This window comes from Geotrypetes seraphini, chromosome 8 (assembly GCF_902459505.1).
Source record: "Geotrypetes seraphini chromosome 8, aGeoSer1.1, whole genome shotgun sequence".
In the NCBI taxonomy this organism is placed as follows: Eukaryota; Metazoa; Chordata; class Amphibia; order Gymnophiona; family Dermophiidae; genus Geotrypetes; species Geotrypetes seraphini.
Window position 1 is genome coordinate 153,911,464 of NC_047091.1, and position 15,825 is coordinate 153,927,288.

Below are 15,825 nucleotides of genomic sequence, written 5' to 3' on the forward strand. Positions count from 1 at the left end.
TCCCTTCTTAGTTGGGCTGAGAACTTTTCAGCACCCCCCTCATATAGAATAAATAGCATCTAGACAGATCTGCGTGTGTCCAAAGCAGTGCCAGTTAATATTAGCAATTTATTGTTAATGGCTTGTTAGCTAATTAGTTTGTGTGTGGATGGATCTTAGATCCGCACCCAAATTTGGGCAACATTTAGGGCTCCTTTTACTAAGCTGCAATAGCGGTTTTAGCAAGCGCTAGACGCTAACACCAGCATTAAGCTGGCGTTAGTGCTAGCCGCGTAGCGCGGGTTTAACGTGCGCTAAAAACGCTATCGCAGCTTAGTAAAAGGAGCCCTTAGAGAATCTGGGAAAATGTGTCCTTAATGTAATGTAATTTATTTCTTATATACCGCTAAACTCCGTTAGGATTCTAAGCGGTTTACAGAAAAAAATAGACAATAGGGTACATTAAAATTATAAGTAATATAGGTTTACAGAGAAATATACATTAAAGCAGTGATTCCCAACCCTGTCCTGGAGGACCACCAGGCCAATCGGGTTTTCAGGTTAGCCCTAATGAATATGCATGAGAGAGATTTGCATATGATGGAAGTGATAGGCATGCAAATTTGCTTCATGCATATTCATTAGGGCTAACCTGAAAACCCGATTGGCCTGGTGTTCCTCCAGGACAGGGTTGGGAACCACTGTATTAAAGGATAAAATAAAAATAAATAAATAAAGAATAGGTACTTAGAAATACCCTTACTGTCCCGAAGGCTCACAATCTAACTAAAGTACCTAGAAGACAGTTATTGAGCAGTAGGAATAAAATAAAGATAGAGATATTGAACAAGATATTAAACATTCTAACAAGAGTACACAGATCACTCTAAGGCAGTGGAGGACCACCAGGCCAATCGGGTTTTCAGGCTAGCCCTAATGAATATGCATGAAGCAAATTTGCATGCCTCTCACTTCCATCATATGCAAATCTCTCTCATGCATATTCATTAGGGCTAGCCTGAAAACCCGGTTGGCCTGGTGGTCCTCCAGGACAGGGTTGGGAATCACTGCTCTAAGGCCATAGTACTTTTTAAAGTAAAGTATACATCTCAGCAATAATTAAATAGATAAACTAAATAAATTAAATTAAATTTGTTTGAGTTAAAACTAAATCTGGAAAATTTTAAAAAGAACATATATGGACATAATAAATGTGAAAAAGAATGAATAACAAAGGAATGTGAGTGGGAAAAAAACGTTGAGCAATGGAATTCTGAGGAATAATTTAAAAATAAAGATATAAAACAAATACATAAAAAACAGTAAAATTAGGATATAATAAATATGATGATATAAAAGACAAAAGGGACCAGCATCACTTCAGTCTCCACCATTAGCAACATGCACAACCATTTTTTAGCCAGCATACACCACAGCCAGTTTTCAAAAGGAAAGCACCTATACATTATTTTCCTTTTGAAAAGTAGCGGCTAAAAAGGAGATGCTTAAAACGCCCACGTAATTTTGGGGGTGGCCAAATGAGCACAAAATAGCACACATACATTTTGAAAACTGAATGTACATGCTTTGTTTCCTCAACCAAAACAGGTCCGGAGAACACTTCTTTATAAACCCATCTAAGACTCCCACACATACTGTTAGCCTGGCACGAGAAGACAGTTTTTAAATAGCTTTATTTATCCAAGTAAATGGCTCAGGATGTTTCATGCACAAACATATTAAAGCTTTCAGGGGCTAGAGGCCTAGGAAGGTTCTGTCATCTGTTTTATATGACGGTGCTCGTACTAAGATTGTTAGAATAAAAAAAAAAAAATACTGTACAAAGCTAAGCTAGGCTTCTGCAGTAGGCTTGCACAGCTTATGTCTAACTGCTACTAATTTGTTTAGCATTACTAGGCATACACATGGCTATATAGAAATGCATAAAAGATAATCCCTACTCAACAGAGCTGACGTTTTTTTTTATTACTTGGCATAGGCAGAACAGTTCACAAACTAAAAGAAAAAAAGAACTAAGAAAGAAACTACAGTAATCCAAAAAAAGAAAGAAGGAAAAGAGTAGAGATGAGGTTTGGATTGCCAAACCGCCAAAACCCCTTCCCTGATGCATCTGCTTAGTCCGAGAATGCCCTAGAAAAAAGGTTTTCAGAGCAGATTTAAGCAATAATAATAATAACAATTGATATATATACCGCAAAACCGTGAAGTTCTATGTGATTTACATCATTTACAAATACATAGTTTAAAATATAATAGAATTGGAGAGAATTGGAAAGTTAAATCCAATGAGTAAAAAACTCTAAAAGATCTGATTATTACATAATAAAAATTTTACAAATTAACCGCCTAAATCAGGGGTGTCCAATGTCGGTCCTCGAAGGCCGCAGTCCAGTCGGGTTTTCAGGATTTCCCCAATGAATATGCATTGAAAGCAGTGCATGCAAATAGATCTCATGCATATTCATTGGGGAAATCCTGAAAACCCGACTGGACTGCAGCCCTCGAGGACCGACATTGGACACCCCTGGCCTAAATATTTCAAAAACAAATGTGTTTTTAAATGTTTTCTAAATTCCCCTAAATTTCAGTAAGCATAAACAGTTGATCTAACTCTTTACCCCATGCTGCTGCCTAGTATGAAAGAAGATGCTGTTTAAGTTTATATCCTTTAACAGGCAGGAGAACAAAATTCAAATGTGAGCTTCTTTTATGTCTATTAGTTGTAAAAGAAAAAAAAGCTCATTTATTTATTTGGGAGTAGAGAACTGCACGGGGACGACAGGAATCCCGCGGGACCCGCGGGTTCCCCCTTTGGGTCATGGGGATCCAATGGGGACGCCCCCTAGAGTCGCGGGGATCCCATGGGGACGCCTCCTAGGGTCGCGGGGATCCTGCGGGGTTAGATGAAAACTCAAGCTGTGAGGCTCATCTTTTTTTCCTACCTGCCCTGCCGCAGCACACAGCCGACCGGAAATCTTCCCCGATGTCAGCGCTGACGTCGGAGGGAGGGCTTAAGCAAAGAAAAGGAAATGCATTTCTGGTTTTATTTCTACAGTGTTGAAGTACTTGCTGACCCTTGCTGTGACTGGTAGGGATCCCCAAGCACTGCCAGCAGAGGACCTCCTCTAGAGACAGCCAGAACTCCCCTCCACCAAGCACAGCAGTCACTGGCAACATCCATGAGGTGCCAGCATCTGTGACTCAGGGATGCTATTGCTGCCTGCCAAGCTTGGCAGAAGGGACCCCCGGCCAACGGCAAAGGAAGTCCTCAGCTGACAGCTTGGGGGTTCTCATCAGCTGAGTATTTATATTTTATATTTACATTAGAGGCTCTGGTCGAAACCCGTTTACAAAGTATGTATTCTTCCCAATTAATATTTCCAAATAAGCAAAGACACTTTATTAATTTGTAAATGGGTCTCTACCAGAGCCTTTAATTCAGTAGCATAATTAAATGAAATAACTATTTCTGAAGTTTATAGGGACAGGTGGGGACGGAGGGGATTCCTCCGGGGACGGGTGGGATTCTGGTGGGGACGGGTGGGATTTCTGTCCCCGCGCAACTCTCTATTTGGGAGTCAAACCAAATAGAGCCTTAAAACAAAAGCAACCGAGTTTGAATTTCACACGTGCCTCCACAACTCTATATAGAGACAGAGGAGGAGAGTTCCACATTGTAAGGACCAAGGTGAAGAATGTACTCTGCTGTGTTGAATTAAATCAGTTACGAAATACGATGGTAAGGTAAGATGGTGTTCATATGCTGAATGAAGAGCTCAGATAGGGGTGTGAGGTGTTTTCAGCAATGAAAGATAAGGAGAGCCTGTGTGAAGTGCTTTGCAGGTAGGAGTGAAAACCTTATGATGCACTTTACAGTATACCCATCCATATTGGTTTTAGTCATTTGTCATATTTGTCATTCTTATAAACAGGAGAATAAGGGTTAAAATTTGACAGCAGCTTTTAGACTGAATTTCAGTAGGACTAGCAAGACTCAGGAAATCTGTTCCAGGCTTACAGCACAAGCAATGCAGAAGGAATGAGTCTGGTGAGCAGTGGAGAAGAAAGGAACAGATAAGAATATCAGAAGGTTATAGAGAAGAAAAGTAATGAGGAGCTCAGATTGAATACACTTGTTAAAAAAAAAAAAAAAAGGTTTGAACAGTATGTGAAAATAGATAGGGAGCCAATGAAGTGACTTAAAGGACTTTGTGAGTGTAGCAGCACTAGTGGAAGATAAGTCATGTGGTCAAATTTTGATTAAGATGTAAAACCATTTATGCTGACATATGCACAAGAGCAGGCCAGACTCACAGTGGCAGGTGGTGCCTTGTAGACTGACTGATTTGTGAGGCATGAACCTTCATGGACCAAAGTCTAAGGAAGTAGACTCTGGTCCTCAAAAGCTCATGCTTCAATAAATTGGTTAGTCTATAAGGTGCCACCTGCCTCTTTCAATTTTTGTTTTACTAAATTAACTTTTCTACTCAGTTTTTATTGCATAAGAACAGGTACACTTCTCCCTCCGTATTTGCGGTTTCAGCAATCGCAGTTTCGATTATTCACGTGTTTTAGCTTGCTGGCTCCTCCCCCCAAAATTACATCAGTTTCCATAGAGAAATCGCTGATTCCAAGCGTTTACAGAGAAAATAGCCAATTCTCAGCACTTTCTTCACCGTGTTTTGCCTCTCCTTCAGGAACAGGCCAGGTCTCCCACCATGTTAAACTAAACTAAAACTTAGTTTTATAGACCAAGTCATCAACCAAGAGGAGCTTGACTCAGTTTACAATAATGTAAAACATAATATATAAATTTAACAAGAAAAAGTTAGACTGAAATAGTTAATTTCCAAAATGTTTAGCAAACAAGTTTTCAGAACTTTCCGGAATAAAGCAAAAGAACCTAAACTTCTTAATGTAAGCGGTAAAGCATTCCAGAATTCGGTTAATTTAAAAGCGGTTTCACCATATTCATGATGGCTTTTAAGAGAAAACAGCAAATGACATATGAAAAACAGTTCTGTTAATCCCCTATCACAGCGAATACGGAAGGAGAAGTGTAGTTGCCTTCAGACTTTGAAAGGCACTCAAAGCCAAGTCTGCCCAAGTCACTGGGTGTAATAACTATAAAGGGAGGGTCATATTCAGTGTGGTTTAAGCAGGTTGGCCACCTATATTCAACAGTACTGAACCAGGCAAAACCACTGAATATCGGTTCTGACTGCCCCAAGACAATCTGGGCAGTCCAGGTGTGGAGTCAGAGAAGACCTAGAAGTTATGCAGATATTGACAATATCCAGTGCTGGTGCCCGCATACCTAGCCGGGCAGATAGATCCAGTTTTTTTGGCACCAATTTTTCAGCACCATATACAGAATCTAGCCCTTATCCTGTTTGAGTAATTTTGTAAGAGGCTTTTTACATGTATAAAGCAAGGTTTACACTCAAAGTATCCTTTACAAAGTTGTCCTCTTAATAAAGAGAGAAATAGTTGAGTGCTTAATGTCATGTGGGGAAGAAGTTAAAAGTACATATATAGCAAGTGAGACAAAATATTGGTAAGATCTGATTCACCTTTTTTAATTACTTATCCAGTATGCTATGCTAATGAATTTTAAATTACTTTGAACCTCAGCAACCTTGTTGTGAGATACTCCATCCAGTTTTTAATGCAAGTTATGCAGCTGTTGAGCTCATGAACTGATTAAGGAGATGCATTTTTTTATCAGTGCCCATTAGTGCTGCCCGATTCAGGAAAAAAAATTAGATTCGATTCAGCCTATTGAATCGATTTTTCGATTCGATTTTCCTGCCCAAGTGGATGTTTTTTTCAAATATCCTGGTGGGTTTATTTTATAGTCTCTTCACCCCTTTTATAGCCTCTTCACCCACTTTGCCCTCTCCTACCCACACTTGCGCTGTGGTGTAAACAAAATAAACAAACAAAAAAGACTTTTCCTCTCTCTCTTAAATCCTAGCTCACGTTCATGGTCTAACACCACAAAATAGAAAATAAAATTATTTTTTCTACCTTTTGTTGTCTGATCATTATTCAGATCTTATCGGTCCCCGGCTCCAGTTGTCTTCTGATAACTTACTTGCCAGGGTCTCCTTCTTTCTTCTTTCTCTGTGCTAACAATCCATCTTCTGTCTCTGTCCTCCCCTTCCGTTTCCCTTCCCTCCCCTGGAGGTCTGATATCTTTCCTTTTTTTCGTCTCCATCCACCTTTTCTGAATTACCCTTTCATCCTTCATCTCTCTCTCCTTCCCCACCACCCCACCATGTCTCCCTTTCTCTTCCCAACTACCCTCCTATCCAGTATATCTATCCCTCCTCTCCACACCATCCCTTGTGTCCAGCTTTTCTTCCTTTCTGTTCTTTCCCTCCCTAAATCTCATTGTTCACCATCTCTCTCCCTCTCCTGTTTTTAGATCTTTTTCTTCTATCCTTCCCCCTCATCTCCCCTTTCCATGATATCCCACAAGTCCATCTCCCCCTCCACCAAGTTCATTTCTCCCATCTATCTTCTCCCCATCTCTCCTCCAGTCCACCAACTCCCCATCTCCCCTCTCCCTCCATCTGCCTTTTTTCTTTTTTATGGCACTCCTAAGCCCCCACCACCACCACACTCCTGCACCTTTCCTAAAGAGAATCCAGCAGGAGGGATGCATCTGGTAAGAGGTCTGCCCTGGCGGTAGTGATCCACTCCTGCCAGCACTCCTCGCGTCTTCTCTCCACTGCGGCCCGCCCTCAGTGAAAACTTCCTGTTTCCGCTTGGGCGGCCGAATGGAGAGTAGACGCCTGGAGTAGCAGCAGGGTAGTAAGTTGCATTCGCTACCGCCACTTTTGCCTGGCCAGGGAGGAGAGGAGAGAGCCTTGCTGCTGGGAAGGAGAGAGCCTTGCTGCCTCGATCTGTACGCAGAGACCCGTTCGGGATTTCCTTCTGCCAGAGTCCTTGCTTCGATGTAACTTCCGGTTTTTGCAAAACTGGAAGTTACATCGAAGCAAGGACTCCGGTGGCAGAATTAAATCCCGAACGGGTCTGCGGTGGTAGTAAGGGGCCAACGAATCGGTAAGTCCGATTTTATGCAATAACAAACCAATTTGAATCGATTCAGCGAATCGGGCAGCACTAGTGCCCATGTAAGTGACAAAACTAAATTTACTCGTGCTCACATTGAATGCATTATTCCTTCCTAGGCTTGAGAAAGGTGATGGTCCGAGCTCACCGGCAGGCATGGTGCTGGCAGGACGAGTGGTGCGGGTTGACAATTGAAGACATCAGGCAACTGGAGAGGGAGGCGCAGCTGATGCTTGCCCAGAAGATGGCTCAGTTTAGCCTCAGTGACAGTGAGTCTGAACAACATGGAGCCAAAGATTTGCCCAGTGAAAAGGACACAGAAACAAAAGTCATTGCTTCCATTGAGGCAGCAGATGCACCCTGCAGTATTGGAGAATCCCTAGCAGGGAGAGCACTGACGAAGCAGTGGTCCACTTCATCCAGGTCATCCCGATCTTCGAAGAGGGGAGGTGAGAGATTGTGCACAATAAGCTGTATGTCCTGCTACAATGAATCTAGTCTGACATTCAAAACAGCAAAAAGACAGTGTGTTATCTTCTTATATCTTGAGGTATTCAGGGGGCACACTTTGGAATGGATAGGTAACCAACTGAAAAGCTAAGGCCAAAATGTTCCTTCTTCAGTGTATTATTCGCCAAGTAAAAAAAACAGTAAAGTTAAAAGTCAAAAAGAAAAAAACTCTGAAGGGCATGTGCAGATCATCTTCAGTCAAGGAAGATGGTCTGCGCATGCTCAAGGATCGCTGTCCAGCGATCCGTGCGGTTGGTGGGGGGCATGCCTCCAATCGCCCCCATTAGAATATTCTTGTTTGCAGAATCGATTGGCCCTACCCGGATCATAAGAACATAAGAACTGCCATCTCCAGATCAGACCTTCGGTCCATCAAGTCCGGCGATCCGCACATGCGATCGGTCACAATCAGGCAGGTTAGTGAATCGGGTCCAAAGTCCTTTGGTCACAAACAAAACCTAGAATTGTGGCTCCACCTTTGCTCCACCCAAACTATGCCTACACGGAGGGTCTATAAAAGTATGTGCTCCTTGTCACCATATGTACTTTTATGCACATAACCACTGAAATAATTTTATAACATTTCACCCAGAACGTGGGCTCTTGAATTTGTCTTGGCTCGATGTTGGTTACTCTGAAATCACTTGTCAGTGAGGCACTGTGTTGTACTAACTCGGTCTCTCACACTGCTTCCTCTGATGTGACTCTGGTTGTTTCCCTAGACAAGGAGATCACAGCACAGTGGCTTAAACCCATTGGTAGTTTTTTGTTTTTTTTTCTGTTGTGCAGTTTTTCTTGTTTGGAAGTAGCTGTAATATTTCATGTGCTCTTCCTGTGGTTTTCATGTTTGTGAGTAAAATTTCAAAGTAGTTTTGTAAATTTGGATACACTGAAGGTCTTCAAAAATGGTAACATATAATAAGAGTTCCAACTTTTGTAAGGGTTATTGTAGTGGGAACTGTTTTATATGGAATTATATTAACGTGTATGCACACACTACGGTCCTGTGTAAATATTTATATTCTCACTATTTAAATGTTTTTTTGTCATGTTGCTAAGAGGAAGATTCTCTAATATTGGCAGTAAAATACGATGGGCTGCTGTCGCAGCCATAAATATAACAATTTCAAAAAGACGAGTCATTCTCAAAAAACCACACATGCAGATGAAGTTCAGGGAGGGTTGAGTCACTGGTGATAGCAATTGACACATGCACAGAATAGAACACGATAAGAGGCGTACAATCCTCCTTGCCGTATCCCATTCCCTAAACTATACTGCACCATTCTTCTTGTAACTCCTCTGGAAATGTTCTTCTTCTTATAACTCTTCTGGAAAAGTCCAGATGTCTCTTTTGTAATCCGCCCAGAACTGCAAGGTTGAGGCGGAATAGAATGTAATGTAATGTAATGTACTGTGCTGGGAAAAGCGGCGCCGTAGGCCCACATATTGTGTGCATGCCTTATTGGAGCACAATATATGCACACGCCATCAGCAAACGCTGCATCGTTGTGTCAGTCATAGGCATGCCAGCGCTATTGGATAAAGGGGAAGGGAGGTGCAAGCGTCATCTTTCAACAAGCACGCATAAGACATGCCTTTAATACAAGCACTCGAAAAGCAAGCTTTTGAGATCTTTTTCCCCCCCAAACTACTATAATTTATATGAATGGTGTTTTTTTTTGTTTGTTTTTTTATAAGCCACAGCCTGAGATGCTCTTTGCACAATACCGTCATCCCTGGACCAGCCAGTAATTTTTGGTCACCAAAGGGGGTGCTGCGCTTGGGGAATCACCCAGCAATAATAATAACAGTTTATATACTGCAGGACCGTGAAGTTCTATGCGATTTACAAAGATTAAAAGATGCTACAAATTGAGTAGAGTTAACAAATTAAAAGCTAGTGATTAACAGCTCTAGAGATCAGTTATTGTGGAATAAGATTGTACAGATTAGTTACCTAAATACTTCAGGAACAGGTATGTTTTTAGGCGTTTCCTAAATTCCCCAGAAGTGTTAGCAAGCATAAGCAATTGTTGTAGATCTTTACCCCATAATGCTGCCTGATATGAGAAAAGATGTTGATGTCTTTTAAATTTACATCCTCTAATCGGTGGAGAAACAAAATTCAAGTGTGAGCTTCTCTTATGTCTGTTGGTTGAGAAAGGGTCAGTTATATATTTAGGGGCTAAACCAAATAGTACCTTAAAGCAAAAACATCCAAACTTAAACTTCACTCTTGCCTCCATCGGCAGCCAATGCAGAAGTCGGTAGGAAGGTGTTACATGATCGAACTTCTTCAACCCCAAAATTAGCTTGACCGCCGCATTTTGCACCAGTTGTAATCGCCGCATATTCTTCTGGGATAGAGAATTGCCCTGAGTGCTCCTTTAAATACTAATGAGCCCATTTTACTACCACTTTAATATTTATGACCCCATTGTAATACATTTGCACGGCAGAGTCGGAGTCTGCCAGGAAGCTCAGAAAAGACCACGGCAAGCCGTTCTGATAATCATCAGGTAAAATACTGGCATGCTAAACCGCCTGGAGCTGATTTAGCGGCCATCATTAAAGGCATGGTAAGTTTTGAGACTCCTTCCCTAAATATATTATTATGCTCTTTTCTATGCTTTTTATTGCTTTATCTATTAGCTCATTCTCTCAAGAGTTGCCTTGTTCTCTCATCTCCTTTCTTTTGTACATTTCATTCTCTCTCTGATTTTAAGAGGTGGGTAATAAGGAGGAAAGACAGGACTTAACAGTCTAGCATCTCTGTTAATGCGAGTTAGTTGGTGAAAGAGAAGGACCACAGTGTGCAAGTTAGTACTGCTGCTTCAACGCTTCAGTTGTTGGGTGAAAGCATAAATATTATGTTCCCAGCGCCAGGCATCATCGGCAGCTCTCTGGAGCCCTCACTGATTAGATAGAAAACTCTGGTGTTAAGCTGTGACTTCAGCAGCAAAGTCCTGGATGTTTCAGAGCAATCCCATCTGTCTTATTTTAACCCTCATGACTAGGGCTGCAAGGATGTTTGAAAAAGTCAAGTGCTGTAATTTTGAAATGAGAGTTGATAGTAGAAACAATTTGCTCGTTCCCAGTTTAGGTGCATTGGGTTTCTGTTTACTTGCAGATGGTGATTTTCTCTGTCTTTCTTCCAGACAGATGAATGTCATGATCAGACATGGAGCAGAGAGAAGTTTTAGCTTGATGCCATATGCTGCCTTTAGACAAAGATTCAGCCCATGCTACTGTGTATTTTTTTTTTTTTTTCTTTTCTGGTTAAAGAGCTTGATCTGTGCCTCCCTCAAAGCATGGCAGTGAGTGGGATCCCCCATTCTCCTCTGTGCACGGTTGCTTGCTGTATTTTTGGAAACCCTTATTCGAGCAGATTGACGTCACAGCTGTGTGGCTTCTCTTTGCTGTGTCAATCACACAGCTCCCGGAGGAGAAGGTGGCTTAATCGGAGGGCTGGGGAACAGCGTGTAATGTCTAATTAACTGCCTCTGCACAGGTCACAGTGGCCTTTGCACATTACAATCAAGAAGGTAAAATTAGACTCTGAAGAATGTCACTCCCAAATTTCAACCCGAGCGGAGCAAGAATATCTACCTTTCATGCCTTTGCTATAATGAAATGAGCCATCGCATGTGGTTGTACAGTATGCGTATTTGACAGAACAAAGATGGTCTTTTTTTCTAATTTCTAGTAGTTACTGTAGGTGGATGGGGAAGGGAAATGCTCTACCTTCCCTTCATCCCCCATTTAAAATACCACAAGCTACCCATAAGCTTAAAAAGATTGAAAAATGTATTTGTAAATTTATTTGTTATGTAAAAGTCATTCCTTTGGAACAGTGTCTGTACAAGTACAGATGTCTTTCTGTTTTCTAAACTAAACTAAACTAAACCTTAAGTTTATATACCGCATCATCTCCACGAAAGTAGAGCTCGGCACGGTTTACAAGAACTTAAAAATGAGAAAGGGTAGGAAAAGGTTTACATAAGTTTATAAATCGAGTGGAAAAGTAAGGGAAAAGAAATTACATGTTAGAGAAGAGCCAGGTTTTTAGTTGCTTGCGGAATAAATGGAGGGAGCTCAGGTTCCGCAGCTGGATAGTAACGTCATTCCAGAGACCTGTGATTTTGAAAAGAAGTGATTTTCCCAGTTTACCTGCGTGGAGAATACCATGTAGGGAGGGGAAGGATAGTTTTAATTTATGGGCGGTCCTGGTGGAGTCCTGGTTTTCTCCTGTAGAATTCAACAAGCGTTTAGTGTACATGGTCACCAGCAGGTAAATCTGCCACTTGAAATACTGTGAAACTAATGGACTTCTAGGAGGAAGAAAAGAGAACATTTTCCAAATACTTTTTGGCCAGATAGGAAGCCTTCCTCCCAACAAGGAAGAATTGGCATTGGACTTTTCATGTAACTGGCAGCACCAAGTTGGACTCCTTTGGTGTCAGGGGCATGAAATGCCTTGTATCAGTGTTGCCTACTCCATATGTCATACATTTTCTGTGGATAAACAAAAGGCTTCAGTTTCCAGCATTGGCACAAGAGGCCTGATTCAGTAAGGCTTTTCTGCCATCCTCTGTTTATGGAGAAAAGACCTTGATTTGGGCCCAGGTCTATATACTCTATACTACAACTACTTCAGTTTATCATTTCTATAGCTCTGAAAGGTGTACGCAGTGCTATACATTTAACATGTAAAAGATGGTCCCTTCTCAGAAGAGCTTACAATCTAATTTGTACAGACAAACAGTACATATAGGGGTTGGAGAATTTCTACCATAGAGAACAATAGGATGGACATAGGTATCTTATGGTGAGTGGGAGTTAGGAGAAGAAAGCAGCCTCGAAAAACTGGGCTTTTAGCCTGGTTTTGAATACTGCTAAAGACGGAGCCTAATGTACTAATTCAGGCAGTCTGTTCCAGACATACAGCACAGCAAAATAGAAGGGATAGAGTCTGGAGTTGGCAGAAGAGGAGAAGGGTATGGATAGGAGGGACTTACCGGATGAACGGAGTTCACGGGGGACAGCATAGGGCATGGGTGTCAAAGTCCCTCCTGGAGGGCCGCAATCCAGTCGGGTTTTCAGGATTTCCCCAATGAATATGCATGAGATCTATTTGCATGCACTGCTTTCATTGTATGCTAAAAGATCTCATGCATATTCATTGGGGAAATCCTGAAAACACCAACTGGATTGCGGCCCTCCAGGAGGGACTTTGACACCCCTGGCATAGGGAGAGATAAGTAAGGAGAGATATTGAGGGGCTGCAGAGTGAATGCACTTATAGGTCAGTAAGAGGAGTTTGAATTGTATTCGGAAATGGATGGGGAGCCAATGAAATGACTTGAAGAGAGGGGTAATGTGAGTATGACTGAAGATCTGAGAGAAGCAAGTTGCAGTAACCTAAGCAAGAGGTGATGAGAGTGTGGATAAGGATTTTGGTAGTGTGCTCGAAAAGGAGAGGTCAGATTTTGATAATGTTCTAGAGGAAGAAGTGACATGCTGTAGCGGTTTGTTGGATCTGAGTGGAGAAGGAGTCGAAGATGACCCTCAAGGTTGCAAGCTGACAAGACAGGGAGGAGGAGAGTGTTGTCCACAGAAATAGAGAAGAGGGAAGGTAGGTTTAAGAGGAAAAATAAGGAACTCGGTCTTAGCCATATTCAGTTTTAGACGACGGTGAGACGTCCAGTTGGCAATGTCAGACAGGCAGGCTGAGACTCGGGCCTGGATTCCTGTAAAGATATCTGGTGTGGAGAGATAGATCTGGGAGTCATCAGCATATAGGTGATCCTGAAAACCATAGGAGGAAATCAGTGCACCGAGGGAGCGGGTAAAGATTACAATTTGCCATAGTTACAGTACAATTTCTTTTTCTTTTTCTGGTACAAGTTTTTATCCTAACTTGACACATATGAGGGACCTAATATCAATTAATGTAGAAAACATTGTTTGTTTTTCAGCAAGCCCTTCACGTCATAGTATATCGGAGTGGAGGATGCAGAGCATTGCGAGGGATTCGGATGAAAGTTCAGATGAGGAATTCTTTGATGCACATGGTATGTAACCTGAAACAGCAAATTTTTTTTCTTATTTACAAATATAAATGTAGATAGCTTTCCTACATAGGATATAACAGCAGATAACAGTGGGAAGAATCCACTCACTTCACCCATTTCCCCTGCTTCTGCAAAACTTTGGCTTCGTCCATGCTTCTCCCCTAATCTTTTGTGCTTTATCCCATTCTTGCTTGAATTTTATTGCCAAGATTTTGTCTTTTTATCTTCATAGTATCCTTTACAATGCTGTGTCATGAATCCTTGTGTTATTCCTAAGTCTACCTTCTTTGAGTCTCACATTATGGCCTTTTTTGGATCCATAATTGTCTTTCTGCTGGCCTCTTAGGCTTTAATTCGTTATAAACATATCTTTATTCTCCTATACCGCCAACAATCAAATGACTTCTAGGCGGTTTACACAGAAGAGAAACTGGACAATCAGCAAAGTACAAAGTATTGAGAATAAAAGTACAACATGTTATCTAAATTGCCCAACCAGGACTGTTGTTTACTTGCTTGGAATGCTAACATCCTATCCAAAAAAGACCTGTATCTACAGCCAGTGATCCTAGGGTAAGTGAATAAATTGTAATTCCTGGTTATTCTGGTATGGTTGACTAGCCCGAAATTAGATAAAAAGTAGGTAGGGGCCAGTCCCCAAACCAACTTAAAACAAATACAAGAAAACTTAAATATTACTCGTGCTTCTACTGGCAACGAGTGCAGCATTCAATAATAAGGACTGACGTGATCATTTTTCCTCAGCCCAAATATCAGACGGACAGCCGTGTTCTGCACTATTCTCAGTTTTCTCAATATTTTCTTTGGTACTCCCAAATAAACCAAGTTGCAATAGTCCAGTATAGATAACACTAGTGCTTGCACCAATAGTCTAAAGGATGGAGGATCAAAATAATTTTTGATGGTCTTTAATTTCCATAGTGCAAAAAAAGCACTTCTTTACCACTAAATTTTAGGTATTTTGATGCTTTGTACCATATCCGGCCAATCCACTAAACCAACTATGTGCTATTTAGCCAGCAGGGAGCTATTCCCAGCCATCTAAATAGCGCTGAATGTTGGGCCAATGTGTGAAATGAACTAAAAAAAAAAAATGGGGCTAAATAAATTGAACATTTATGTCCCATGTGTATCTCTAGCCACTGGTTTGTTGCACTGTTTGTAAATACAAGACTGATAGTCCAGCGTCTTCCATGCATTATTATCTGCCTCCCCTCACCGCCACAACTATCATTGTGTATCTCACCTTTTGTGTTTCTGCACACCAAATTACTCTCCATATCTTTTTCACTACTTAGTTTCCAAACTCTAAACCTCTGAAGCCTCCTTAAATCACTTCTCTTTATTTTTATTTCATCTTATTGTGATCTACTAATGTTAAAAGGTTTCCCTACTGGCCCCTCTGCAGTTTCCTATGAAAATATTGGAAAATTGGGCCTAAAACTGATTCTTGAAGTATTCCACTGGTGAAACTTTACTTTTACCTTGCCCCTTCTCTCTTTGGTAATAGCAGTCATATTTTAATACAGGCATCTACCAACACCATTGAGCCAGTTAGGAAAGTCTGATCTTGGAATAAATAAATAATATAAAAAAAGGAAATTCTGATCTCACAGCAGAAAACATAATAACAAAAGGCAAATAAAGACCAACACGATCCACTTTCTCTGCCCGCTTTAGATTGTGAAACCACCAGGGACAGAAAAAGTACCTATGTAAACTGAATACCCTCTGTATAGGTCCCAAAGTGACATACTGGGTTAGGAACTAGTTGAGTAGAAGGCAACAGAGGGAAGGTAAATGAGTTTCATTTTGAGGAAAGGGATATTCTTGTACAATTCCTCTGGAGCCTGAACTATCGGGCAATGCATCCATTCCAGCCTTGGCTGCAGAACTTAAAAATAACACCAACCCCCCTGTGCAATGTCATCTGTGCGGCCACTCTCCTTGAAGTTCAGTTTGATTCTGCAGCCTTGCTGAGAACTTTTAGTTTTCATCTGCTCAGGGTCTCTCGGAGCTTCAGGCTATATCATGCAGGGATCCTTTTCTCCGCATTACAGAGTCTGCAGTTGTTTTGAGGACCGTGTCTTCTTTTCTTCTACACATGGGGTCAGCAGTCAACGTTTCCCAGGTAATT

The 15,825-nt window shown here is 41.3% G+C and overlaps 1 protein-coding gene across 7 annotated transcripts in view; it reads left to right on the plus strand.

Annotated features, from left to right (window-relative positions):
- PITPNM2 (phosphatidylinositol transfer protein membrane associated 2) overlaps nucleotides 1-15,825 on the plus strand; it is a 489,035-nt gene that overhangs the window by 330,291 nt on the left and 142,919 nt on the right. For all 7 annotated transcript variants that reach the window (XM_033953942.1, XM_033953939.1, XM_033953943.1 and 4 more), the window contains exons 6-7: nucleotides 7,200-7,529; nucleotides 13,572-13,667. In XM_033953942.1, the coding sequence (XP_033809833.1) occupies nucleotides 7,200-7,529; nucleotides 13,572-13,667 (426 nt within the window). The remainder of the gene's footprint in view (nucleotides 1-7,199; nucleotides 7,530-13,571; nucleotides 13,668-15,825) is intronic.